Below are 27,387 nucleotides of genomic sequence, written 5' to 3' on the forward strand. Positions count from 1 at the left end.
TGTTGTCGTCAGCGGCACGGGAGTCCAGTCCATGTTTTTAGCTTACCTCCAAGTCACACCATCTGAGAGTGGCCCCTGCCATCACCCGGCTTAACTTAAAAGTACCTCCCACAGAAGGAATTGCAGTTTCCCAAAGCTGCAAAACACCTTGGCTCAGGCCACTTACACTTAACTCCCACCTCCTCACTTCTTTGTACTTATTCTTTGGACCTTAGCGGAGAGGCTCTCCTAAACTCTGCCCTGCTATGGGTAGAGGGCACGTCTTGCTTATCTGAGTCCTCACTCCCACCCTCGCCCCCCCCCCCAACATTGTCTTCCAGGAACAGATACTCGAAAAATGAGCCAGTGAGCAGGGGTTTTCCTTTATTAAAATGTTATTTCTCTTACACTCTTGAATAAGCCAAGAATACCCAAGTAAATATTTTTTCTTTTACAGAACAGCAACCTAAAAAGAATATGGGAACTGAAACATTAACCAACTTTCATGTTTTTTCCTCTATTTCTTGATCCCATTTATTTTACTGCTGGGCCATTTCACATTTGCATGGAAATTCTTATTCCAATGCCATGTTATCTTTTCCCAGATCCCAAAATAAGATGGAAGGTTTCCCAATTTGTCTTACAAAATAGCAAGTCTTATTCTTATACTTGAAAAATGACAATAAATGTGTAAACAATGTCATTCATGAACTTAGATTCTGAAGCTAACAAACCTTCTATTAAAAGGAACAACATTTGAAAAATATAAAAATGAAAAGAAAATAAACCTTTAGGTCACCCATACAGAAGAGGAACATTAGATGCTATATACTATCTTCCTTCTAGCCCCTACACTACTGGCCCTACACTACTTAGAACAAGGAACGCCCTCTTCAAATGCAGAATCTATCTCATTCAGATGCGGCTGGATATAGCCCTAAAGAGTGCACTGGTCATGGCAGTAGCATGACTCCTGGTGATAATTCTCGACCAGGCTCTCTCCTTCTCATCTCTCAAAGCTTCCTCATACAGGGTTGGAAAGGTACTGGTACCGATGCCATTGATCCTGGTGAAATACTCCAGGACTTTCATCTTGCTGGTTTCCGCATGGGCCCTTGGACCCCACAGGAACTCATAGCGTGGAGGATCACTGCCGGCCACCTGCTGGTACACCAGGTACTTCTTCCGCACGAAATCTTGGGTGATGAGCTTCCTGGGCTCCCCATAGACGATATCCTGCATCCCGTCGTACACCTTCATCATATGCAGCACCTCCCAGATCTTCTCCTCAGGGGCGCAGTCGCCCTCCATGAAGATCAGGCCCAGGATGAGAATCAGGAGGCCTGTCTTAGGCATGTCCCTCTCATCTCTCAGCATCTTGTTGTAGGTGAGGTTTAGTGTGTTGGTGAGCACGTAGGAGTGACCGCTGGGGTCTGCTTCCTTCACATCAATGCCAAAGACCACCTCCATGAACTCACTAGTTGCCTTGAAGATCACTGGGTAGTGATCCTTATACTCTTTGATGACGCTCCTCAGGATATCTGCCTTGGTGACGGGCTCCTTCGTTATATACTTGATGCCCAGGAACTGCATCAAACTGCCCACCTTCTTATAGAGCACATCACTAGATGGGTCTAGTGGGGCCTGAGAGGTGCTTGGACGTTTTCCTTCTTGCTTGCTGGAGCCCTCACCTGATTTGCTCAGTGGGGTGGCTGCGATGGCAGTGGAGGAGGAGCAGGCTCTTTGGGGACCCTGGAGAGTATTTGCTGTCCCAGCCGCAGGCACCTTGGCCAGGGTGCCCGGGATCAGAGGAGAGAGAAAGCAAGAGAAGGAGGAGGCCTTCTTCTCTTCAGCTGTAGGAAGCTGTGCTCCCACCAGGCGCTGTTTCTTCCTTTGGGCCTGAAGGATATTCTCAAGCTTGCATAGCTGACTCTTCTGTCTGCGTGGCATGATGACTCTTGTTAGGGGTGGCAGGCAGGAGGGTGGGCGAGAGGGGCTACAGGCCTGCGGGGGAAAGGGAGCAGGTGAGAAACTCAACTTTGGTGACTCTTACAGGTCTTCCGTTAGGTAGTGCTCCTGGTTAGACTGCTCCTTAAGAACCTGAAGGAGGACATGAGACAGCTCCTCAGGGTACAGCCTGCCGACACAGCCTGAGGCTTCCAGGGCTGACAGTAAAGTGAGTGGGGTCAGGTACTGTGGGGTCTGCACCCTTCTGGAGTGTGGGGCCTTCTGATACACATTCAGGGGCCTTACCTTGATTCCTGGCAATGCCTGGGCCTTCTCTGTTCTGTTGACCTGAGGATGTGTACCTCAGGCCAAGTCCCTCAGCTCCTGCTTTCTTGAGCCCCTGTGAAAAGAACTGCAGGACTACAGGGACACTTCAGGCTGCAGACTGCAAGCACAGACCCGTGCCTCACAGTGCTGGCAGGAGGGGCAGGGCTGGACTCAGTGAGGTCCTCACTCTTCTGGATGGTCCCCTCAGTGTCCACTCAGGGTCCTCACCTTTCCCCTGGCAGGGCCTGGGCCTCACCCCTCTGCTGACCTGAGGCAAACCCTCAGAATAAGAGCTGACATGCCTGAGGTCAAGCAGGAAGAAGCAAGGGGATGCTGTACTTGGCCTCACTTGCCCAGGGCCTCCCCTGCGGTGACAGCAAAGACTGATGTAACTCTGTAGGAGGCCCTTTTTCCTGGAATAGGGAGCAGGGCATCTCAGCCCTCACCTAGACACCTGGCAGGGCCTAGGACCCCTCCATCTACTGACTTAGACAAAGGTCTCATCGCCATGGAACCCCAGAGGAGGAAGTGAGGGAAGCCACATCTAACCACCAGGCCACGGGTCATTCCATGGCTGACTGCAGAAGCAGGGAGAGATAGGGTCGTTATCTGTTCTCGTGGAGGAGGTCCCTTCAGGCCTCAAGTTGGCTCTTGTAAGGGCTTATGACCCCTTCCTATGTTTTTTAAAAGATTTATTTATTTATTTAATCCCCCCCCCCCCCCGATTGTCTGTTCTCTGTGTCTATTTGCTGCGTCTTGTTTCTTTGTCCGCTTCTGTTGTCGTCAGCGGCACGGGAAGTGTGGGTGGCACCATTCTTAGGCAGGCTGCACTTTCTTTCACGCTGGGCAGCTCTCCCCACGGGGCGCACTCCTTGCGCGTGGGGCTCCCCTATGCAGGGGACACCCCTGTGTGTCAGGGCACTCCTTGTGCGCATCAGCGGTGCGCATGGGCCAGCTCCACACGGGTCAAGGAGGCCCGGGGTTTGAACCGCGGACCTCCCATGTGGTAGACGGACGCCCTAACCAGTGGGCCAAGTCCATTTCCCACCCCTTCCTATGTCGAACTGTATCCAGCCACCTCAGACTTAGGCCCTCACCTCCCGGAGACCACCAGGCAAAAATGAGGGCACACAACATCCAGACCCCTTGCCCCAGAGCCTGCCAGGGCTGACAGCAAGGGCATGGTGGAACTGGGGGCCCCAGCTCTCCTAGGTTGGGGGTCCTCTCAGTCCTCACCTAGGGTCCTCACCTTGACATCTGGAAGAGCCTGATACTGCTCCCTGAGCTGACCTGATGTGGCTCTCTCCTGACCTGAAGTCGTCTCTGTCAGAGCAATGTCCTCACTTCCAGAGACCAACGAGACAATAAGGATGAGGCACCACATACAGCCACACAAACCTGCAGTCTCCCAGGGCTGACAGCAGGATCGAGACTGGTATGTTCCGGGATAGTGGATACCCTTATTCAAATGGCCTCACACCCTTGAGAAACCCCAAGCTGGAAATGAGTAGGGCCTCTGCCTGACAGGCCTACCCAGAGTTTCCCAAGGGTAGAAAGGATTTCTGTGGGGTGCCTTTAACCTCTGTCGGGGATGGGAGGTCCCAAAAGCCCCCCCCCCCAGTGTCCTTACCCTGAAGCCCATCAGGGCCTGGGACCCTTCCCTCTGTTGACCTGAGTCTACCCACTTCTAACAACACCTCACCTCCGACGCCAAGGCCGAAGTCAGGAAACACCACATCCAGGGACCGTGCCTTGGGCCTCCCAGGACTGATAAAAGGGCACAGTGGAACTGGATTCTCAGGGCACTGCTGTGTCCTGGGTTGGCAGGTAACCTCAGTTCCCTCAAGCTATTCATATTTACACGGAATAGGGAGTGGGATCACTCCCTTCTGCTGATCTGAGGCTGGTTTACTCAGGCCAAGACCTCCATCTCTATGAAACCCTCGAGGAGGACATGAGGGGAAGGGAGCTTCTGACTGATAATCCTACCAAGATCTGCAGTGCACACAGTAGGAGTGGGGCTCTGTGAATCCCTGTCTGGATGAGAAGCTCCCTTAGTTCTCCTTCAGGGTCCACACCGTGACACCTGGCAGCCACCGCAAGTCCTCCCTCTGCTGGCCTGAGTCCACCTGCCTCAGACCCCAAGGTAGAAGTCAGGAAGCATCACATCCAGCCACGCCTGCTTGGGGCTTCCCAGGGCTGATGGCAGGGACAGATTTCTGTGGGATGTGGCCCCCAATCTGGCGTGGAAAGTCTCCTAATACCTCCTCAAGCATCCTCACCCTGAGGCTTGGCAGGGTCTGGGTCTCGTCGCTCGGCTGACCCTTCCAACCAAGACCACTACATCATTGAGACAACAGAGGTGGGAGTGAGGCTGAGCCTCAGGTTGACAGGCCTGCAGGGGGTCTCCCAGCGCTGACAGCAGGGGCAGGGGAAAAGGGGAGCTGGATTCTGTTGAGGACCCCTGTATTCTCTGGGGGAAGGGACCTCTATTCTGCTCGAGGTATTCATATTTACTCCGTACAGGGCCAGATTCTGCACCCTTCTGCTGCCCTGAGGATGCCTCCCACCGCCCAAGGCCTCAATCTCCTTGAGAATCCCTGACACCGAAGTGGGGGGGGGGGACCTCTGAAAGTCCCAACCTGGCCGTCCCACTGCCAACGACAGAGATGGGGTTCAGTTGTGTCCTTTACCTGTCTGGGCCGGGACATCCACTCAGGCCCCGCATTAGCGTCCTCACTTTGATGCTGGGCACCTCCTTCTTTTGACCAGGGTCTGCCTCCCTCAGATAAACCCTCACGCCCTCAGACCCCAAGGCGGAAGTCAGGAAAGAACAACTCCGGGGACCCTGGCCGGGCCTCCCACAGCTGACAGCAGGGGCAGGAGGGCAGCTGGCTTCTGTGGGGCCTGCTGTGCTCTGGGGCTGGGGTGAGGGAACCTCCGTTCTCCTCCAGGCATTCATGTTTACTCCTGGCAGCACCCCGGGCTCGTCCCTTTTGACGATGCTTTGCTCAGGCCAGGGCCCCACCTTCAGGGGCGGAAGGGCACTTCTGAGAATTCTGCTTGGCCCTCACAGGGCTGACAGCAGGGGCGGGTTTCTGGGAGCTGCTCTGCGTCTGGGGGGGATCGCCCTTATTTCTGTCAGGGCCCTCACCGAGCCGCCTGGCAGATCTTGGGGCCCCTCCCTCTTTCGATAGGAGTCCGCCCCCCTCAGAGGAAGCTTCGCTTCCCTCAGACCCCAAGGTGGAAGTGAGGAACCACCACATCCGGGGACCCTGCCCCGGGCCTCCGAAGGCTGGGGGGAGCTGCATTCCGGGGAGTCGCTGTGTTCTCTGTGCGAGGGAACCCCAATCCTCCTCCAGGTGTGCGTATTTACTCCTGACAGCGCCTGGGGCCCCTCCCTTCTGAAGAAGTTTTCTTAGGCCGGGGCCCCATTTTCAGGAAGGGACGCGCGCCTCTGAGAATCCTCCCCTAAGGGAGCGGGCTTCGGAATCCCCCTTAGTTCTCTCAGGGTCCTCACCTTGTCGTGTGGCAGGGCCTGGCACTCTTTCTTCTCCTGACCTGAGTCCACCTGCTCAGCGAAGGCCTCACCTCGCTCAGCCGCCAAGGCGGAAATCAGCAACTGTCACATCCGGGGCCTTTACCAGGACCGACGGCAGGGGCAGGGCAGCTTTGTGATTGGCCCCTTCTGCCTGGGATGGGTGTACTGTCAACCCTTCTCAAGGTGTTTGTATTTACTCCTCGCAGTCTCTACTTTCTCCCTTCTGACCCGAGGTTGCTATTTCTCAGGCCAGGGTTCCCAGAGACAAAGAAGAGGGGGGTGACCTCTGTCTGACAGCCTCACCAGGAATCTGGGCTGACAGTTTCTGGAGTGATCCCTGTCTGCAATGGGGGCCCCCCAGAACTCCCCTAAGATCCATACCCTGATTCCTGGCATGGCCCGAGATGCCTCCCTCTGCTGACCTGACTCTGGCCACCTCAGACCAAGGTCCTGACTTCCCTGAGATCCTCCCCACCCACCGTGGAAGGCAGGGTCTATCACTTCTGTTCACTATGCCCCAGAGCCCTCTAGGGATGACAACAGGTGCAGAAAAGGGCTGGACCTCGGTGTCTTCTGTGCTTATGAAGTTTGCTGTCAATCCTCAGGAGCATCACCTTGACTTCGGCATGGAAATGACCTGAGTCTTCCTGTCAAACCAAGATCCCCACCTCACTGTGACCCCAGAGTTGAAAATGAGGAGGCATATGCGCAGGCTGACAGCCCTGCCTGCAGTCTCCCTGTGCACACAGAATGTCAGGGATTCTGTTTGTTCTCCTTTGTTTTGGAGTGGGCGAACCTCTCAGTCCTCACTGTTGAGGCTCCTCATCTTGGCTCCCGACTTTTGGTAAAATGTTCCCTGGAGCTTCCCCCTTCCTGCCAGCTCTGAGCATTTGCCTAAAGGCAACCCTTGAAGAGACGGGTTGGAATTCCAGGCTAGATGCTAGATGGGAGGAGGGCTTCTGTGCCTACGACAGGTGGGAGACTGCCAGAGAAGAGTCACACCTCCCCATGGGGTCTCTTCCTCAGCCAGACTTAGGCTTTGGAAACTTTTGTTCCAACAGATTTATGTTCTACATAAAGGAGACTGAGCAGCATGGTTTGGGAGGTCCTCTTCTTTTGAGATCACCTAACATTGCATTGCCCAGTGCAGTGATTTCAAGTTTTGGAACACTCATTCATATTCAGAAATATATTTTACATCTTGACAAATTGTATGTGTGGATTACCACCCCCCCACCCACACACATAGTTTCATGAAAGAATATCTACCTTTCCTATGCATGATTCACTATGATTCTTGCTCTTCTATTTCTATTTCATTCTTTATATTCTGTTATAATAATAATAATTTTTAAAGGCCAGCCCTCACTTACTAAAGTGGTTTCAAGTGGTTATTTCTATAGACTCTGCACTCATACAGCCTCAATTAACCCTATCTTTCTTGCTACTGATATTGTCCCATGGCTGTAGTCTGAGATGCTGCCTCAGAGTTCTTCAAAGAAGCACAGTCACAAGTTTCAAAATTTTCCTCCTACTTATCCCATCCTCTGCCATCTATTGCAGGCTATGGACCTCCCCAACTTCACTGCCAACTCCCTCTTCTGCACCTCCTAAAAAAGTATCCGTTCACCACAGACTTCAGTCTCCCCAGGGTGACTATTATTTAGATTTTGGTTTTGATATTTGTGGTAAGCTGAAAAATGGCCTTCCATGGGTATTTGGTCCCAATCCCTGGAACCTATAAATGTTGCCTTAGTTGGCAAAAACAAAAAGTCTTTGCAGATGTGATTAAGCTAAGGATTTTGTGTTGAGAGTATCCTGTATAATCTGGTTGTGCCCGAAATGCAATCACAGATGTCCTTACAAGAGGGAGGGAGAGGAAGGTGCCACAGATTTATAGAGGAGAAAGCAATGTGGAAACAGAGGCAGAAATTGGACTGATATGGCCACAAGCCAAGGAATGGTAGCCACTAGAAGCAGGAAGAAGCAATTAATGCAATGTACCCTAGAGTTCCCAGAGTGAGTGTGGCCCTGCTGACACCTTGATTTCAGCCAAGTGATACTGATATCAGACTTTTGGCCTTCAGAACTGTGAGGGAATAAATTTCTGTTGTTTTAAGCCAATCATTCATGGTCATTCATTACAGCAGTCCTGAGAAACTAATACAATATTGTTTGATTGGTTTAGATTTTCCCTCTGTTGTTTTCCATCATTGATTTGGGGAGTGGAAGACAGCATTTAATTGTTTTCTCGGCAGGTGCAGGTAAGGCACTGAATCTGTAAGTAATGGAGAATTGACATTTGTACACTATTTTGTTCCCCATCAAGAAACACAGTAGGCTTTCCTATTTATTCAGGACTCTGCTTACCTGTATGTATCAGGAAATTTTATAATCACCTCCATAAAGATCTTGTACAGTTTTGTGAGGTGTAGGTGATATTTGGATTTTGTCACTGGTGAGAATGCGGTATTTTCTCATACACATTCTAATTAGCTATTGCTTTTGTGTGGCAAGACTCCCTGATTTCACTGTAGTGACTTTCCAAACACTAACATTATCAAGTCTCTTATTCATTTGTATATTCCATGTGTCTATTCCTTACAATCTTTTACATAGATGGTAGTGTCACCAAATATCATCTCTTTCCTTTCAATCTCTTATGTATTTTGAGATCCATAAGTCTGGCTTTGTGATCCCATGCAGTTTTGAACAGTAGTGTTGATAGCATACGTATGTCTCATTCCTGACTTTAATGGAATGTTTCCAACATTTCACACTTGACTATGTTTGCTGTAGATTTGAGGAAACGAACATTCCCTTCTGTGATGGTTAATTCCAAGTATTAACTTGACTAGGTAATGATGTTCAGTGGTTTGGTCAAGTAAGCACTGACCTGATAGGTACTGTGAGGATATTTCATGGATTAAATCGTCATTATATTGATTGCATCTCTGCCTGATTACATCTACCATCAACTAAGGAGACTGCTTTCAACAATAAGAGAAGTATCATCCAATCCCTTGAAGGCCTTAAAAGGAGGCCTGCTGAGTTTGGCTTAGAGAGTGGCCACGTTTGAGCAACATGGAGGCTTTCAGGAGGTAACTCTTAGGCACCCTGCCGCTCTAGGCCTAGTTGAAATTTCAAGTACACAAGCTCATAAGCCTAGCCATCAGTATCAAGGGCCCATAATTGGACCATCCTTCTTTACAGGTCTTTGCCCTTGCACTTGGGGTATTATTGTTGTTACACTGGGGAATATGGCAGAGCTCCCCAAGATGAGAACTCAACACTACCTCAGTTGTCATGTGTAACTCTACCCACTATGACAATATCCAACAAACATACAAACATATCTATATACACTATATGCATGCCCTGGAGAACTCCCTCCCACCCATGCATCCCCCATCAGTGACATCCTACATCAGTGCTCCTCCCCTGCCATAAGATATATAGCACTATTTGGTATGGTTTAATAACCTTATATAAGGGGGATGACACTGGATGCATCCTTCTTTGATGTACTCTTTTATTTGATGTTGTTTATGAGATTCTTCCATGTTTTATCCTTGCTGCATAATATGAGCATACTACAGTGTATTCATCAGTTCTTCCAAATGATATTTTAGCTCTTCAAAAAGATTAATATAACTATGCTATGAATATTCTTATTATTCTCTTCTGCTGTATGTGTATGTTTTCCTGTAGAGCATATACATAGAAGTGGAATTGTTCGATCATAAAATATGTATGTGTTCAGCTTTAACAAACATTGCCAAATTGCTCTCCAAAGTGCTTGTTAACAATTTGCATTCCCATCAGAACTGAATTTAATTCGCCCTTGTTCTACATACTCACCAACATTTAGCACTGTTAGACTTGTGCCAGTTGTGGTCTTGTGCCACTCCAAATCCACTCTGCATCTTTTCCACCCTGCTATGTGCCCCATGGGTTGAACTGTATGGAGGAGAGCAAAGGGTTCCCTTGGCTTTGGGTTTCTAGTTTGGTTGAGCTGGAGAGCAGCAGAAGGAAATTGAAGGAAGGGAAGAGAGTGAGGTTAGAATACTCATTACATCAGTATCCTCACTGTGGAGCACCATGGGCTGGCTTCATTCCTTGAACAAAAGTCACAGTTTGTGAAAGAAGGCCTTGCCACCCACCCCCCCACCCCCCAGGATCTGGTAAATATTCCCTCTCCTTATCCCTTCAGGCCTAGGAATGATAAAAGACTCTACGGTTTCTAAGCTCCAGGTTCTGTACTATTCCTTGAGGTTTCATATCATTTTGAATAATCCCTTTATTAGACTCTCCTCATATTACCTAATTTGAGCATGTCAACTTTTGCCTTCTGGGACGATTGATACAAATATGAAATTAATTTTCATTATCGCTTGAATTGAAATTGCTCTGATAACTAGTGAAGTTGAACAACTCACCATGTTTATTTTTTTCTTTTTTTTACTTATTTTTGTCTTTATTTATTTTTTTACTATTACATTAAAAAAAATAAGGTCCCCATATACCCACCACCCCCTCACCCCACTCCTGCCCCCATAGCAACAACCTCCTCCATCATCATGAGACATTCATTACATTTGGTGAATACATCTCTGAGCACTGCTGTACCTCATGATCAGTGGTCCACATCATAGCCCACACTCTACCACGTTCCACCCAGTGGGCCACGGGAGGACATACAATGTCCGTAGCTGTCCCTGCAGCACTACCCAGGACAACTCCAAGTCCCGAAAACGTCTCCACATTTCATCTCTTCCTCCCATTCCCCACACCCAGCACCACCATGGCCACTTTCTCCACACCAATGCCACATTTTCTTCAATTACTAATCATTATAGTTCATGAATAGAATATCAGTAAGTCCACTCTAATCCATATTCTATTCCTCCATCCTATGGACCTTGGAATGGTTGTGTCTACTCCACATCTATATTAAGATGGGGGCTTAGATTCCACATGGATGCTGGATGCAATCCTTCTGCTTACAGTTGTAGGCACTCTTGGCTCCCTGGTGTGGTGGTTGACCTTCTTCAACTCCATGTTAGCTGAGTGGGGTAAGTCCAATAAATCAGAGTGTAGGAGCTGAAGATTGTTGAGGCTCAGGGCCTGGCTATCATATGGTCAGTCCAGAGATTCAGATCCCCTGGGTATATATTCAACCCCAGCACCAACTACAATTCTTCACCATGTTTATTGACTGTTCTGATTTTCTGTGAATTGTCTTTATATGCCTGCTGTCCATTTTTCTATGGGGTGACTTATTTCTTATTCTTACTGATTTGTAGTTCATTACATATTCTGGATATGACTTCTTTTTTGGTTATATGCTTTGCAAATATCTTTCCCAATGTGTCGAATATATTTTCACTTTTGAAATACTACTTTGTAATAATTTTTAAAATTGTACAAGGGTTCCTATTTATTGTCATTTTTTTATGATATGTACTGTCTGTATCTTCTAAAAGAAAGACTTCTCTACTTTAAGGTTTTGAAGATTTTCCTAAATTTTCTCCTTAAAGATTAAGAAAAGTTTTGCTTTTTGTGTTAGGCTGTTAATCCACCTAGAATTGATTTGTTAACAAATCAAATTTATGAATAGATGATAAAGCATAAATCCATCTGAAGTGTGCAATCAATAGTATTCAGTGTAATCACATATTTGTGTATTCATCACTTTATTCTTAGAGCACTTTCATTATTCCAATAATAATAATAATAAACAAAAAACAAACAAAACTCATCACCACTCAGTCTCTCCATGCTTGCCCTGCTGTACATAGCTGCTATTCTGTTTCCTTCTCTCTAGTATATTTCTATATCTATTTTGTAAGAACAGTCTTATATATGCAATATCTCTCATATTTGAGTTTTAGATGAGGTTATATCTTATATAGTCCCATGTTGCAGTTTTTAGCTTTCCTTCGAGGAATATATATGATCTTAGACTTTCCCTTTCAACTCCTATCATACCCATGCAATAGCTCTCCTAGTTACAAACACCATGATATGCTTTCACCATTTCTATTCATTTCCAGAGATTTACAAACAACCTTTTTACCAATTCTGCACAGATTAACCCTCAGCTTTCCATTCTCTACCCTCCTTCTAATTTCTAATTTATGTGCTAATTATTAACTCCATGAGTCTACATAATGTATTTAGTTCATAATAGTGTAATCAAACAGTAGTTTTATATAGTGTGAAGTAAAAATTCACATTTATTTAATTTTCATATAGGTATTCAAATATTTTTCTAGAACAAAATATTGATTTGTTATCATTTGTGTTGGGGATTAAATCATGTCCCCCACCAAAGGCATGTTTAGGTCCCAACCCCTGGTCCTGAGGGTATGAATCCACTTGTAAATAGAGCCTTTGAAGATGTTATTAGTTAAGGTGTGCCCAAACTGAATGAGGGTGGGTCTTAATTCAATATGGCTGAAGTCCTTATAAACACAGCAAATTTCACATAGGAAAAAAAAAACACAAACAAACATGGAGAGTAGCCAGAAGCTGCAAGTCAATGGAACCTGGAAGGAAAATGAGAGGACATTGCCATGTGACAGAAAAGCCAAGGAATACCAAGGATCACCAGCAGTCAACCCCAGACTGTTGCAGTCCTCAAGGAGGAAATATCACCTTGCTGAAACCTCAGTTATGGACTTCTCCTAGCCTCAAAACCGTGAGCCAATAAATTTCCTGTTGTTAAGCCAACCTATTTTATGGTATTTGTTTTAGCAGCCAGGAAACAAAAACACTTACCCTACCATCAAACATTTGGAAATGTTTCTGTGTCATGTTTTCTCTTTATCATTCCAGTATATTTGCTGACAGGTTGAGCAATCATATTTCATTTTATTGTCTGGTTACACAACCCTCTCCCTGCATTGTTTCCTATTGCCACTGTATCAAATTTCTACAAATTTGGTGGCATAAAACAACTCAGATTTATTCTCTTATAGTTCTGGTAGGCCAGAAGACTGAAATCAGTTTCACTGGGCTGAAAGGAAGGTGTCAGCATGGCCACGCTCCCTCTAGAAGTTCCAGGTGACAGCCCATTTTCTTACCTTTCCAGTGTCCAAAGCTGTATTCCTTGACTCCTTGCCCCTTCTTCCATCTTCAAAGCCTACAGTATAGCATTTTCACATCTCTCTCTGCTGATGTCATCACATCAGTTTCTCTCTTCTGAAGTAGAAATGTTCTTCTGCTTCCCTCTTATAAAGACATTTGTGATTACATTTAGGGCTGGCTCAGATAATCCAGGATAATCTCCCCATTTGAAGATCCTTAACTTAATCACATCTGCAAAGTCCCTGTTACAATAAAAGATAGCATTCCCAGCTTCCAGGGATTAGGACCTGGGTATCCTTTGGGAGTCATTATTCAGCCTACCACTCTGTCCATTAGACCTGTGAGCTTTTGGAGGGCCTATGATGTTATTAGCCTTTAAATCCCTAATGCATCACACAAAGCAATTGTCCAACAAATGTTTCCTGAATTTATACAATTTTGTTTCCTCTTCATGCTATTATTGTAAACTCCTTAGAGGAAGAGTTTGTATCTTTAACCCCATTTATATCTTCCAACAGGTCTACAACAGCATAGATCCCTAGAAAACTCAATACATTTAAATTCAATACACTTAATTTCTTCTTGAGTAGAATGAGGTCTAGAATTCAGTCCTGGTTGTATTACTGATTGACAATGAACTTTAGGTGTGGCAGTGTGGTATTGTTTATGAATTCCAAAAACAGATATTGGATTGTGTTTGTAATCTGGTTTGTTACTCTTGGCATATTAGACTGTATTAAATTCAGAGGTTTCACTTTTACTTGATTAAATTATGATTAGGGTTGATTCATCACCTTGGTGGGCAGACATTCACAGGAAAAACAACATGGCAGAGGAGAGTTTTAGTTTTTGATGCTGGAGCCCTGGGAAGTAAATACACAAAGAAGGAGAACACAGAGTAAGAGAGACAGCTCATTAGACATGGCAGAGAACCCCAGGAAGAGAAATGAGCCTGATAGTCTACAGCTGACCTTGTGAAGAGACCAGAGTAGCTGAGCCTGGAAAGAAATGAGCCCCAGGGAGAGAGTTGAGCCTTATACCAGCCTACATCTGAGACCGGAAGAAGCTGGGATCATGGGGCCTTAAGAGGAAGAGGGCTCTTAAGGCAGACATCACCTACCTTCTTACCCCCACACGTGAAAGTATCTTTTATGGTACCTTGAGTTGAACTCTTTAAGACCTCCTGACTGTAAACTTCTACACCAAATAAATACTCTTTATAAATGCAAACGGAGTTCTGTTGGCTTTGCATCAGCACCCCTTTACCCTTACATTAGGGTAAATCCATTTGCTTCTCTGGGATTATCTTTCTTCATTGATAAAATGAAGAGGAGGAAAGAACAAGCCCAGCTGGTGAGACCCCAATCCCTCCACTCCTGATTCATTCAGAGCAGCTCTGCTTTGGGCTGTTTTTTTAGAACTACCAAGCTTTTTAATATAATAGTTCATTTGAAAAGCAGAAAGGGTTAGGCTACTTTAAAAACATTTGAAAATTACTGTTCTCATCCCACCCCACAATGAGGAACTGAAGCTCGGACAAGTGTGGTGCTTTGCTTCCTGAACTTTCTGTCTGAAACCATTGCCTTGAAACAATTCTCTAGAAACCATTACCTTGTGTTGAACAAGCCAATAGGACTACATTTGTCCTTATCCTGGGGGTTGCTAATATTCCTTCTTGTCATACATAACACACAAAGGGCAAAGTGTAACCCTGAGATACCATATAAATATATAATCACTGATATAGTTCCTACAGGCAGACCAAGAGATCCAAATCTACAACACAGTCCCATATATTGGAAAACCACAGCAACTTTTTTGGGGAAAGGGGTTGAGCAGAACCAATCAGTAAGTCCGACACTTAACCATATTCATTGTGGTGAGGTATAACAAGTACTCCTTGAAAGCAGGAATGGTGTCTTATTCATATTCATAAACACACAGTTATGTTGAATGGATGACTCAATCAATATCTGCTCCAAAGGAACTTACATTTTAGTTAGTATATTATATCATATGCACAACTTTAATCTATCTCAATTAGAAAGACAGCCACATTGATTAGTCTGACTGTGGGCCAGTATCTGCCGTCATTCAGATATGACTTGCATTCTCTCTCTCTAATCTTCATCAGGACTCCTAGTTCACTGTCACACATCCCAAAGGTAGTTAGTAAAATTACTGATGAGGAAGACCTTAGCTTTTCATTCACATATTTCCATAGCAACCCTGAAAAGTAAAATAAAATCATAGACTCATTTTGTTACATGAGAATGAATCATATTTACGAACTCACATAATATCACTTACTATCTATATGACCATATACTCCTAAATCAGGGCCTCATTTTACCCATCTGTAAAATAAAAATACTCAGAACAAATGATCCTCAAATTCCCCTTCAGAGTCAAGGGTCTAAGATCTATTACTGTTGTGTAAGTGTATCACTTTAGCATACAGAATTGGTTTTCTCATATCTTCAACATTTAAAAACTGTTTATTTAATGCCTACTTGATGCATATATTTTGCTCAGAAAAATAAAATAGGAAGAGCAGAAAATTGTTGATTCTGTGGTAGATAATATTATTCATTTGTAAAAACCATCATTTCTGGATATTTTTTCAGGTCGACCAAGAGTAACCATGGCCACATAGGTTAAATTGACAACTGCCCCACAGTAAAGTGTCAAACTCCTCTGCAGCAGTATAGAGAAGGAAGAAACCATGCCATTCATTTCTGAAGCTCAGTGATTTAAAATAAATGTTGTAATATGGGTAAATTGAATGGAATTTTCAGAAATTCTGTGGCAGATCATTTAAGGGTTGAAGAGCAATCAAACTGCCACTGACAAAATAAGATTACCATTTTATAATGTCTCATTTCCTCCAATACTTAAACTCCATAGTATAGATTCTTGGGGAAATGTGGTAATCAAGAAAGGATTACTATTATAAAGTTTTCGTTACAAAGGAAAATGTATTATTCATGGTTATCCAAAGAAAGAGAACTGACAAAAGATATATGTTGATATATATGACTTCTGTAGGGGAGGCCATAAGCTAGAAACTTTGAAAAAGATATTTCTGAAATCTGACATGTCTGAACTCTCTAATGTAGGGCACAAGCTGGAAGTTCCAGTGAGGTTAAAGTTGTGTTCCCAGGAGAAGCTGGCTGGCTGAAGAAGAAAGAGAAATTTTTCTGACATCTGAAATCCTCAGTTCTTGCTTTAAGCCCTCCAACTTATTGGATGAAGAGACTCTCCTTATTGCTGAAGGCAATCTTCTTTGTTGATTGTAGATGCAATCAGCCATAGATGCAATAAACTGACTAGTGATTTAAATCTATCTACAAAAATACCTTCCCAGAAGTAATCAGGCCAGTACTGACTTGATGAACAACTGAATACCATAACCTAGCCAAGTTGACACATGAAATCAGCCCTCATGCTAAAGTACCATCAATTTTTTTACTGATTAAAATCATCAAAGAATTTGTTAATTTTATCATTAACTTTATAAGAAAATATGGATGGAAGAGCACATAATGTGTAGAAAACTAAAAAAAAATTTTAATGCAATGAAAAATAAATCAACACATCATGAAAAAGAAATAAAAAGTTAGAACAATTTGGAAATACCACTCAAAGAAATCATTCGAGAGGTAGATTAAATTAATTGCATTTGAATTGGTTATTTTTTTAAATTTCATGGGTATGTTATAGTGATATGTTTTTATTAGAAGATAGATACTGGCAGTATTTGTTAACATGTTGCACTGCTTTCCCAATAAAGATATTTGAGTATTTGTTATCAGTTCCTCAGGATGACATGTTAGGAGTGATGCTGCTTTGCATGTCTTTTACACGGAGATTCTTGTGAACAGTACCCACCCATGTCAAGTTCCTAACCCTTCCTTATCTCCTCTCACTGTATTTTTACTGAGCAAACCCAAGAAGATCAAAGCCATCTTTGGTGAATTCCCTCAAGGTCCTTCCCATCCACTTCTTTAGTCTGCTCTTCACTTACTTCCCCATTTTCTGGCTGTGTTTTAGAGACTGAAATATCTCTCTGACAATTTAAGTCTAATTAATCTCTACTACCTCTGATTCCATTACTCTACTTTGTTCCTTTCCCCAAAAAATTCTTAACTCTTCTTTTCTTTATCCACTTCCTTTACTTCCATCTGTAGTCTTCATCTTTCATCTAGACTCCAAATCAAGTATTAGCAACTGATGAGTAGATATTTTGAGGAGACTGTTCCTTAGATTCCTTAAGCTCATAGCTTTCTTTAAGTGAAATTCACCATTGTTGTGTAAAAACGTGGACAACATGCTGCCTTTCCTGACTTCCCCATTTGGATTAATGATATTGTCACCTACCCAGTTACTCTGTTTCATCTCGAACCACATCTTGAGCCACTCCTCTCCCTACATCCAGGCAATCACCAAGTCCTCTTGATTGTAAAAGACACTAACATTGATGACATCTGATATTTGCTTTTTTGCTCAAGTTAACCTAATTCAAGCTCTCTTTCTTTCTTTCCTTATGTTACTGTAAAAGCATTCTAAGTAAACTTTCTCTTTCTATTCTTATTCACCTCTATCCAATTCTTCATACTACCATCAGGGTGAACTCTTAATACATCATTCTAAGTATGCCATGCACCTGCATAAATACATTTACTGGAGCCACAGAATAAAACCTAAATGAATTAGCTTGTTATTCCAGAACCTCGAGAACATGGTCTCAAATTTCCCTTCTAACCCTATCTCTTACACCTGATCTTCCTATAAATTTTGCTGCTTCGATCTACTTCACAGCAATCTGTTCTACAATATATTTGTGTTTTCCAATATATTCTCATTTGCAGACCTTGCCCCCTCTATCTGCAGTGCTGTTTTCAGGTCTCCTTATCAAAATGAGTACAGTGCAACTGTTGTGTACTCCATGAAGACTTTTTAACCTCTGTTTGAAATCATGCTCTCCTGCTCAGTGTTCCCTTCATTCTCCACTTGTTCTTATCATTATAGGGTTTTCATTACAGGTTCTATGTCCCCACAGATCCTGGCACAATATTGGCCCTTAAATGTTTGAAGTGAAGTGAATCAATACGTATGTGGTATAGCATACTGATCTATGGTTGGAGTAATATTATTAGGTTGTACCATATGAAATCACTGTTTCCTTAGGTCAAAAATGGCTAAATATTGACGATTTACATATGGTTCAATCTAACACATCTATAGTTGAATTTTTGGCTACTGATTATTGTTGTTTTTTTTCAAATTAATTTTCACAGAGTATTAAGCTGATGATATAACTACTTTAAGTGCCACGGTCCTCTAGTTAGACTAGAGAATGCCAGTTAAACACTCATATTTGTATTCCTGCCTTTTCAGTAGTCTCCCTTAAATAAAAGCTTATTTAAATGTGTACTTGAAGGTAACTATTCATATGATTAATACGGGTCCTTCTTAACTACTTCGTTATTTTTTTCCTTTTTTAAATTGTTTTTTTATTTTTAAAGAGGATTTAGATTAAATAATGTTACATAAAAAATATAGGGGATTCCCATATGCCCCATCCCCTCCCTCTCTCATCTTTTCCCATAATAACAACATCCTTCATTAGTGTGGTACGTTTGTTACAACTGATGAACACATATTGAAGCATTGCTACTAACTGTGGACTATAGTTTGCATTCGTCCTGTGCAATTGTATAGGTTATGACAAAATTTCACACCCATTCTTCCCTCTTGCTCTCCTAAGAACCTCTGGTGGCCACTGCCTTTATATCAATGATAAAAGTTCTTCCATTGCTAGGATAATAATAAGCCTATACTAGAATAATAATTAGTCTTCCCTAGTCCATTACTCATTTCCCAATCTTGAGGATATGGGGACGGTTATGCCCACTCTGTTTCTAATTGAGAGGAGACTTAGATCCCATGGGGCAGATTGATGGAACTATCTTGCTTATAGTTACATACACTCTCTATTCTTTGGGATGGGTGTTGTCCATCATCATCTCCTTGTTAGTTGTCCTGGGTGAGTCCAGTGAACTGGAGAGTAGGTATGGCAACTCTGCTGAGATACTCGGCTCAACCAGCACATGCACAGATCAAAGATTTAAGTCTCTGGTACATATGTTTAACAGGTATAGTGTTAATTATAAGTTCAAATAAAGGTAGTAGAAGAGCTATGTGTAGGGAAGCTATAAATTAGACTAACTCTGTTACACAGAGACACTATAAATTCCAAGCTAAGGCCCACTGACAGGGTGCCAAATTCCTGAGCTTGTCTGCTCTACTTATAGTGTCTAGATGTCTCCAGAGCCCTCAGGAGCCCCACTGAGGCACTGCTTACTATGGCAGTCAATGAGATCCTGCTGAGAGTTGAAAAAGTGTAACCTCTGGAATAACCTCTCGAATGATCTCCAGATTCACTTTTAAATCTCTCACCCATAAAAAACTCATTCGTATTTAATATTTCCCCCTTTTGGTTAAAGTCTTTTTCCAGATGGATTGCTAGTTGGTGCTTGGTAATAATTCCTTGGTGCCAGGGAGGCTCATCCCTTGAGTCACGTCCCAAACCGGGGGGAAGGCAGTAAGCTTATATGCTGAGTTTGGCTTAGAGAGAAGCCACATTTGAACAAAAAGGAGGCTTTCAGGAGGTAGCTCTCAGGCAATATATAATACTAGGCTAAGTTTCAATTTCACAAGAAAAGGATCATAAGTACAATCCTCAAAATCAAGGGCCTGGCATAATGGTCTGTCTTCCTTCACTAGGCACTGTCCATGTAGTCAGGAGATTCTTGCCTTTCTATTAGAGAATGAGGCAGGACTCCCCAGGACGGGAATTCAATATTCTTTCAGTTATTATGTGGGTCTCTACCCACCAAGATAATGCCCCATGAACACTTGAACATATTCATTGCTTTAGAGTCATGACCCAGGTGCACCCATCCCCACACATCCCCCATCACTGATACCCTGCAACAGTGTTCCTCCCCTGCCACAGTTGTTACCCTTCTCTAATCCAAAATTTCCCCAAAAACGAAGTCAACAAAATAACCAAATAAAATTAATAGGAAAATGAAATAATAATAATTTAGAAAATAAAGTACAAAATTAAAAATAAAAAATAGAAAAAATTTGAAATAAAATAAAAATTTTTAATCACTGTGTCTTTCATCACTGTAACATCTGTTGTCTTGTATGTGCAGTGACAATTTCTTCCATTTATCTTCCCAGTGTCTTTTTTTTTTCATTTTATCTTTAAAGAAGTTTTAGGTTACAGAAGTCACATAGAAAATATAGGTGATTCTAATCACCCAATGCCCTCCCTCTTTTCCACTCTCCCCGTTTGTTACAATTGGTGTACAAATATTGAGGCATTGCTACTAACCATGGTCAATGGTTTACATCATGGTTTATAGTTTGCACCACAACCTTTTTATAGGTTTTGATGAAATTTAAAATGGCCTGTATCCATTATTGTAAAACCATGCAGAACAATTCTAAAATGCCCTACATTCCATCAATTCTATTCTTCCCTCTCCTTCCCCTCAGAACCTATGGCAATCACTAAGTTTCAGTTTTTGAAGAATAAGAGTCAGAGTTGCAATAATATTGAGGGCTTGACATATTGGTCTGTTTTCCTTTATTAGGCACTGCTTATATTCTCAAGGGATTTTTGTCCCTCTAATTGAGAACATAGCAGGACTCCCCAGGATGAGAGTTTAATATTATTTTTGTTTATTGTGTGGGTCTTCACTCACTGAGACAACACACCATGACAAGATGAACGCATTCATATTCCACAGATGCATGCCTCAAGTGCACCTTTTACCACATATCACCCTACACCAGATACCTGATACCATGGTGTAACCCTCCCCAGCCGTATTTGCCAAAAGAACATCCCCACCATTGTAGTTTTAACAACAGACCTGCAAATCCTGAGTTCACTTGCTCCTTCGTCCAACCCTCCCCCTAGTCCCATGAATTTTCTAACTCAAACCCTTGCCCTACTCCCCCTCACAAACCAGCACTACCGAACCCAAAAACCAAATGGTGGTATATATTTAGTTATTTTTAATGATGCAATAAACCCCTATGAACACAACAGACAAAATAAAACCTAACATCTTGACAATAACAGCTGCACACCTCCTTTCCCCCAACCAAGGTCATCATCATCCTGATTCTCACGTTCACTTGACTGTCTCTTGGTATACATGTCAGCAGTCACATTTTATTACCTAGGTCACATCACCTAAATTACTGCATTAAGGTTGTATGCTCATGTCTAACACATAAGCACAGTGCATCACTAAAGAAATGTTGGCACCATCCACTAAATGGAGGACATCATTTTGGCCAAAAGCAGTCTGACCAAATATCCTCATACAATGGAAAGTTTAATTTTGGAGCAGCTGATCTGGTTTCACTGCAAAGATCCTGCCACATTTTTGCTGTACCTTTATCTCAGTAGACTCTTTACAAATGAACTGAATTCTGTTTCCCTTCTTTAAATTCATGATGACCTATTCATAGGAATTACTAAAGAATTTTCACAAATGCAAATTAAATGCACTTGCAACCTGTCTATAATGTACTCCACTCCACTGAGCCCTCAGACGATTGATTTTCTGGGAATAGTTGGCACATCAGGATATCAGTTGGAACATTTGAATGGCACTTTGCACTTTCCAAATTCCTGAATATGCTCTTCAGGAGTCAAAAACACTCAGAAAGTATTGGCTTTATTGTTCTACATTTAAAATTTTCTTTTTTTAATATACTGGTCAGTTAATTTCCTTAAAGGCATAATCCATTTTCATCCACCTCTCAAGTATTATATGGTTTGGTAGTTTACTTAATAGCATATCATGAGAAGGCTAGAATGATTCTTTGAACTCGATTGGTTAATATGCAATTAATTCTATACAAATGTTCAATAACAACGATTTATAAACACACCATCAGGTTATGTATTTTTTTAAGATGAACTTCCTTACACAAAAGCAAGCATCCATTCTTTTCCCCTTTGGATTCTGAAAGGAAGGAAATGGGTGCTTGGCAGCTCACATTCTAAAATAGTTTCTAGGCTCAACCTAGGTATCTGAACCAGTTTGACACCCCTAAACCCACATATCACCAAAGCTTCACCTGTCCTAAAAAGAAGCTCAGTAAATTTCTCTATGCTCCCCCTTCAACTCTCCATCATCCCTCTCGCTCTGGCTTTATATTGCAGGACTCTGTTCCATGTTATCCTTCCTGGATTCTGTCCATCTGCCTCACTCTTCTGTTTGAAATTCTTAGTTGGATCATCTGTTTATTTGGCTTTAGGTTTGGTTTTGCCCCGGATACCATCACTCAACCTTCTATAGACTAAAGCTCAGATTTCTGCACCGTTGGAATTATTGCTCAGGTACAACACTCTAAGCTTTCACTTACGTAAGAACAGAACTCAGAACTGAATGGTCTGACATTTCCCCATTTACACTCTCTAAACAAAACCTATATACCAAATACTTTCAAAAGTTTTCAAAACCTAGGAATCAAGGCAAAAGAAGATTGATAACTAGATCAAAGATATTTTTTAAAACAGAGGGTGGGAGGAGTGGACAGTTTAACAAAATGTCTTTGAGGCAGTGGGCATGAGTTTGAGTCCCTATGGAATTGTATAAAATAAGATAATACCTTTCCTGCCAACTTCTTAAGATGGTTGTGAAAAGGAAAGGAGATATCAGAAGTGACAACACTTTTCAAACAAAGGAAAATAATCCTTATTGAAACTATAAGGACAAATAAGATATGCCACATTTTGAAAGGAATGGAGCCTTTAACACTTTACAAAGTAGCTAACAAAGTAATTACCTGAAACATAAAGGTACCTCAGGAAATCCTAGTTTCCTTCTGTTTTTGGAGCCCCCTGGCAGATGAGTTAATTGTTCATGCTAACTAGCTGTTGCCATTTTTACTAACAATTTTGCCCAATACCTCATCACTTGGATTTCTTATATGCAGACACAGCTGTCTTTACATTTCTTGTCTTCTTTCCAATATTGAGACTAATCCAGCACAGTGACATGAATAATACCCAATCTCCCATAGCATGCGTTAAACCTCACAACATGATTCATCGATGCAGTTTGGATAGTGCAATTCTCCTTGATTTGAAGTTGTGGAGGTCTATGGTTTCCCTCTATATCACCTTTGAGCGTATCTTGTCAGTATTCTAACACAGGGGCTTTGGATTAAAATGATGATGTATTCTGGGGGACAAGGGCTCTAACTTCAGTTTAGAACTATGGTTTGCTGTTGGCACCAAACTGATTCAATCCTTTTACTTAGTTCTTGTGCCCTTGTTTACAGAAGAGGTAACTGTCACACCACCATTTACATAATTGTTGGTTTTGCAAAGTATTTCATTGTTTTCTCCTTAATTTCCCTTTTGGTAAGAACAGAGCTGTTAGAGCTACCAACAAAAGCCTTTTAATTAAATGAGCAGTCTAGAAAGTAATTAATGACTATGCTGAGGGCAAGTCCATCTATGACTTGTAGCTTTTAAAGCCATTCCCCCAGCACTGTCCGGGAGGTTTTATTCTCCAAGACTGTACGATATTCCCTTTATTCTAGGAGAGCACCCCTTTTCATATCCCTGTTCCTGTAACGTCATGTATCTGTAGAAGAGTCGATTCTCTATTTTTAACTGTGCTAATGGTCAATTTTCACACAATCGAGCAACTTGACCAAACAGTGACCTGGAACAGCATGCTAAGACTGATGATAGGGAGACCTGCCATTATAGTCCCAAGTACTGACTTCTAAAACCTATATGTGGTAACAGTTAAATCCAGGACTGTTTAAAGGTGGCACCCACAGCACAACTTTGGAAGAGTTATTTTCAGCTCAATTTCAGATAGATACTGAATTCATGCACTGGGACAATGGAGCAAGCCCTTTTATGGACTGAGGTTGACAGTTCAAGTGACTGATACACATTTCTTGAGACTTTGCCATTTGCCCAAGGCTGTCAAGGTGACTAAATTGTTTGATTGAGTTAGGAAGTTAAAAATAGAGTTTTAAGCCACAGATAAAATTTATGAAGTGAAAAACTAGACTGAAACTGCCTGTCCTGGAGCTGGACCAACGAGGATGAGAGACATTGAAAATTTCCCCAAAATGTGTGCCCTGAGAGGATGCTGGGTGCCTGCCCCAGCAAGGGACAGCCAGAGCTATAGTACATTGGGAAGGTCTCAGAGAACGAACTGGGGAGATGACAACTTCCTCCCATAAGTGCTAGCTTCCTTAGGAGGAAACAAGAAATGCCTTTATTCTCTTCAATATACAAGCAAATTAGTCAGTAGGCAAAGATTAAGTGCCATCTGCATACACTTTGTTCTAGGTATTGTAAGAGGGGGATACAAAGAAATGGGCAATATGGGCATCGCACCCTAATTGCTTACAGTCTAGTTAAGGAGTGAAGACCTGTACACATTAACAATCCTACACTAAAAGCCTGTCTCTGCCATGTGCCAAATGAGGGGGATTGTCCCTAAGGAGTATGGGGGTTCATAATTCTCCCTGTCTTTGGACCAATTTCCACCTTCCTTCCCTGATTTCATGAGCTCGGGCAGGTTCTTTCATCATAGGCTTGCCTAGAAACTCCACTTTGAGGCCTAATCCTTCCTTGGTCTGAAGCTCTAGAGTACTGTGATTATTTTATGTCTCTCCATTTCTCTATATACCCTGCAATCAACAGGAAAGACCAAGGGCATTTTTCTGCTCACTACTGTATCTCCAGTACCTACTACAGCACTTAGTTTCTCTCATGTACTTGTTTTAATATATTGTCTAATATTTATTTTTAAATTAACTTTAATGAAATGATTTGTATTCAATAAGCTGAGTTCCTTTAAAGCGTACACATTTGATAGCTGCATAAAGCCATAGAACCACAACTACAATCAAGGCACAGAACATTTCCATCACCCCAAAGTTCCCTTGAGCTCTTTTACAATCCATCACTGCCTCTGGTCACAGCCCCAGGCAACCATTGAAGTTTTCCTCAGTACAGCTGAGTCTGCATATTCTAGAATTTCATATACATGGAGACGTACAATATGGAACCTTGGGTCTAGCTTCTTTCACCCAACATAATGGGTTTGCAATTCCTTCTTGTGATTATGTTGCCACAATTTTGTTATGCATCTTTCAACACTATTTTCTGAAAAAGAATGCATTTCATTTGTATTTTCATATTTCCCCATATATGATTGCAGCCATTTTTACCATGGCAAAAGAACAAGTGTCTTCTAAGTGGTATTGAGGTCTTTTTAATTTGCTAATAGGAAAGAATCCATAGAAGAGGCTTCAAGATTTTTATCATTGTTAATTGAACTTCGGTAAAGTATTAGAATGACTATCACGATTTTAAATATTTTAAAATTCTTGAGGATTTTTCTCTTTTTTCTCTTCCTCTCTGCCTTCTTTCCTCCCTTTCTCTCTACTTCTTTTTCTTTTCTTTCCTCCCTCACTCCCTTCCCCCTTTCTCTCTGCCTTTCTCTCTCTCCCTTCTTTCCTTCTTTCCTTCCTTCCCTGACTTCTTGTAAGATCTGATTACACGGTCATTGTTTCCATCTTGTAGTACAGCTGACTAAGACATTGTACCAGAGTAGGAAGCCAGGCAAATCTGACATTCCAGTGTCAGAAGTTTGTGTCATCCTGAATGCTCATTTCTCTGAAGGACTACTTTTAAGGTAATTGTCAATTTTCTAAAAGTTTATTTCAAACTAAACTTTTTGAAACCCCACAAATCTACTTAACTTGACTCACAGAAACTGTAATTCATTGTAATCAGTTGAACATGAACAAATGAATGAGGGCACCATCACAAACTGTCTTTGTGGTGGAACTCCCACTCTCCTCAGGACCATGCCCAACTTAGGTCACAAATACCAAAAGCATTTTTCTTACTTGTTGAGCTAAAATATATAACTAGAACTTACCCTACTTGGGAGATCATTGCCAAACAATGGAGCATTATTGAGAGCTGGGGAGCATAGGAATGACATAATAGAAAGGGTAGTTTAGTTATATTAACCTGGAGGCAGAGAGACTAGCTAAAGGTTGTGCTTGTTTTTAATTCCATTTATTTTTATTAGTATTTTCAAATAATTATGCTCAAAATAAAAGATTCAAAGTAATGAAGGATGTAAAATCCTTCTTTCCTCAACTTTCAGCCCAATTCCTCAGAGCAAACTATCGTTAAATAGTGTCTTGTGCATCCTTCTGGATATTTTCTACATGTATATAGCATACGCATGTATGATGCATGCCGATGCTTGTCTATTTCCACAAATGTGGTTAAACTGTATATACTCTTCTGAATATAGCTTTTTCATTTTAATACACCTTGGGCATCTTTCATACATGTAGACAGAGAATCACTTCATTTCTTTTTGGTATTACTGAGTATTCCATTATATGGATGTGCCATAATTTATTTAACCAGTCCCCTACTGAAGGAAATTTGGTTGAAATTTTCATCCTTGTTATGAACACAGTAGTGAACTTACATGTACATGTGTCTTTGCATAGGATTATTTTTATAGGCAAAATTTACTGGATAAAGAAAAATATTCAGTTAACTAACAAACTGTCCTCTACAACAAAACCGTTCATTCCTTCATGATTTTGTGAGTAGGCAATTTGGGCAGGGCTCAGGTAGCATGGTTCCTCTCTACTCCATATGATGCTGGCTAGACCCGCTTAGGTGTTTTCGGTCTGTTGGTGGGTTGGCTGAGGCTGGCTGGCTCTTGATAGCCTGACTCACGCCTCAGGGACCCCAGTTGTGAGGGCTCATACAGCTGAGATGGCTGGGCCTCTCCCTCTCCAAAGTCTCTCACTCTATGTGGTGTTTCATCCTCAAAGAGGTTAGCCAAGGCTTGATTACAAGCCTGTAGTATTCCAAGCAACTGAGAGCAAAGTCTGCAAAGCTTCTTAAGGCATAGACTTTGAAGTCATACAGTGTTAATTCTATCATTTTCGGTTGGTCAAAAAATCCACAAATCATCCCAAGTTTAAGGAGGGAGAAATAACGTACCTCTTGATGGAAGTTGAGGAAAAGTTACATTGCGAAGACCTGTGTGTACAGAGATGGGAGAAATTTTGTAGTCATTTTTGTTAACAGTCTTCCACAAAAAACATGTGTGCTTTTATTTTGATAGATCCTTCCAACTAGGAAAACATTGCAATATTCAAGTCACTGTAGAATCATAATAGGGGAAGCACACAAGAGACATTGTAAAGGAAAAGACAAAAGAAACTGTTAACTGATTAGATATGAGGAGATAGGCTAGAATAGAAAATTATTTTAATATTATGAACTACGCCCATTTCACTGCTCAAGTCTAGACTATGAGGATTGAAGATACCATAGGATTCATCTGCTCCAACACTGACTAATGCTAAGATTCCCTCTACAAACT

General features: G+C 42.3%; 1 protein-coding gene and 1 pseudogene across 1 annotated transcript; both read right to left on the minus strand.

Moving 5' to 3' along the window:
* Positions 1 to 820: 820 nt before the first annotated feature.
* On the minus strand, positions 821 to 5,833 carry LOC101432918 (putative MAGE domain-containing protein MAGEA13P). The gene is made up of 2 exons (XM_004483117.2): positions 5,774 to 5,833; positions 821 to 1,983 (listed from the first exon to the last, which is right to left on the minus strand). The coding sequence occupies exon 2, from the start codon at positions 1,927 to 1,929 to the stop codon at positions 895 to 897; it is 1,035 nt and encodes a 344-aa protein (XP_004483174.1). The 5' UTR covers positions 1,930 to 1,983; positions 5,774 to 5,833; the 3' UTR covers positions 821 to 894.
* Positions 5,834 to 14,485: 8,652 nt separating this feature from the next.
* Positions 14,486 to 14,575, minus strand: LOC111761823 (U6atac minor spliceosomal RNA; annotated as a pseudogene).
* Positions 14,576 to 27,387: the final 12,812 nt, after the last annotated feature.

The sequence above is a fragment of the Dasypus novemcinctus genome, chromosome X, assembly GCF_030445035.2.
Source record: "Dasypus novemcinctus isolate mDasNov1 chromosome X, mDasNov1.1.hap2, whole genome shotgun sequence".
In the NCBI taxonomy this organism is placed as follows: Eukaryota; Metazoa; Chordata; class Mammalia; order Cingulata; family Dasypodidae; genus Dasypus; species Dasypus novemcinctus.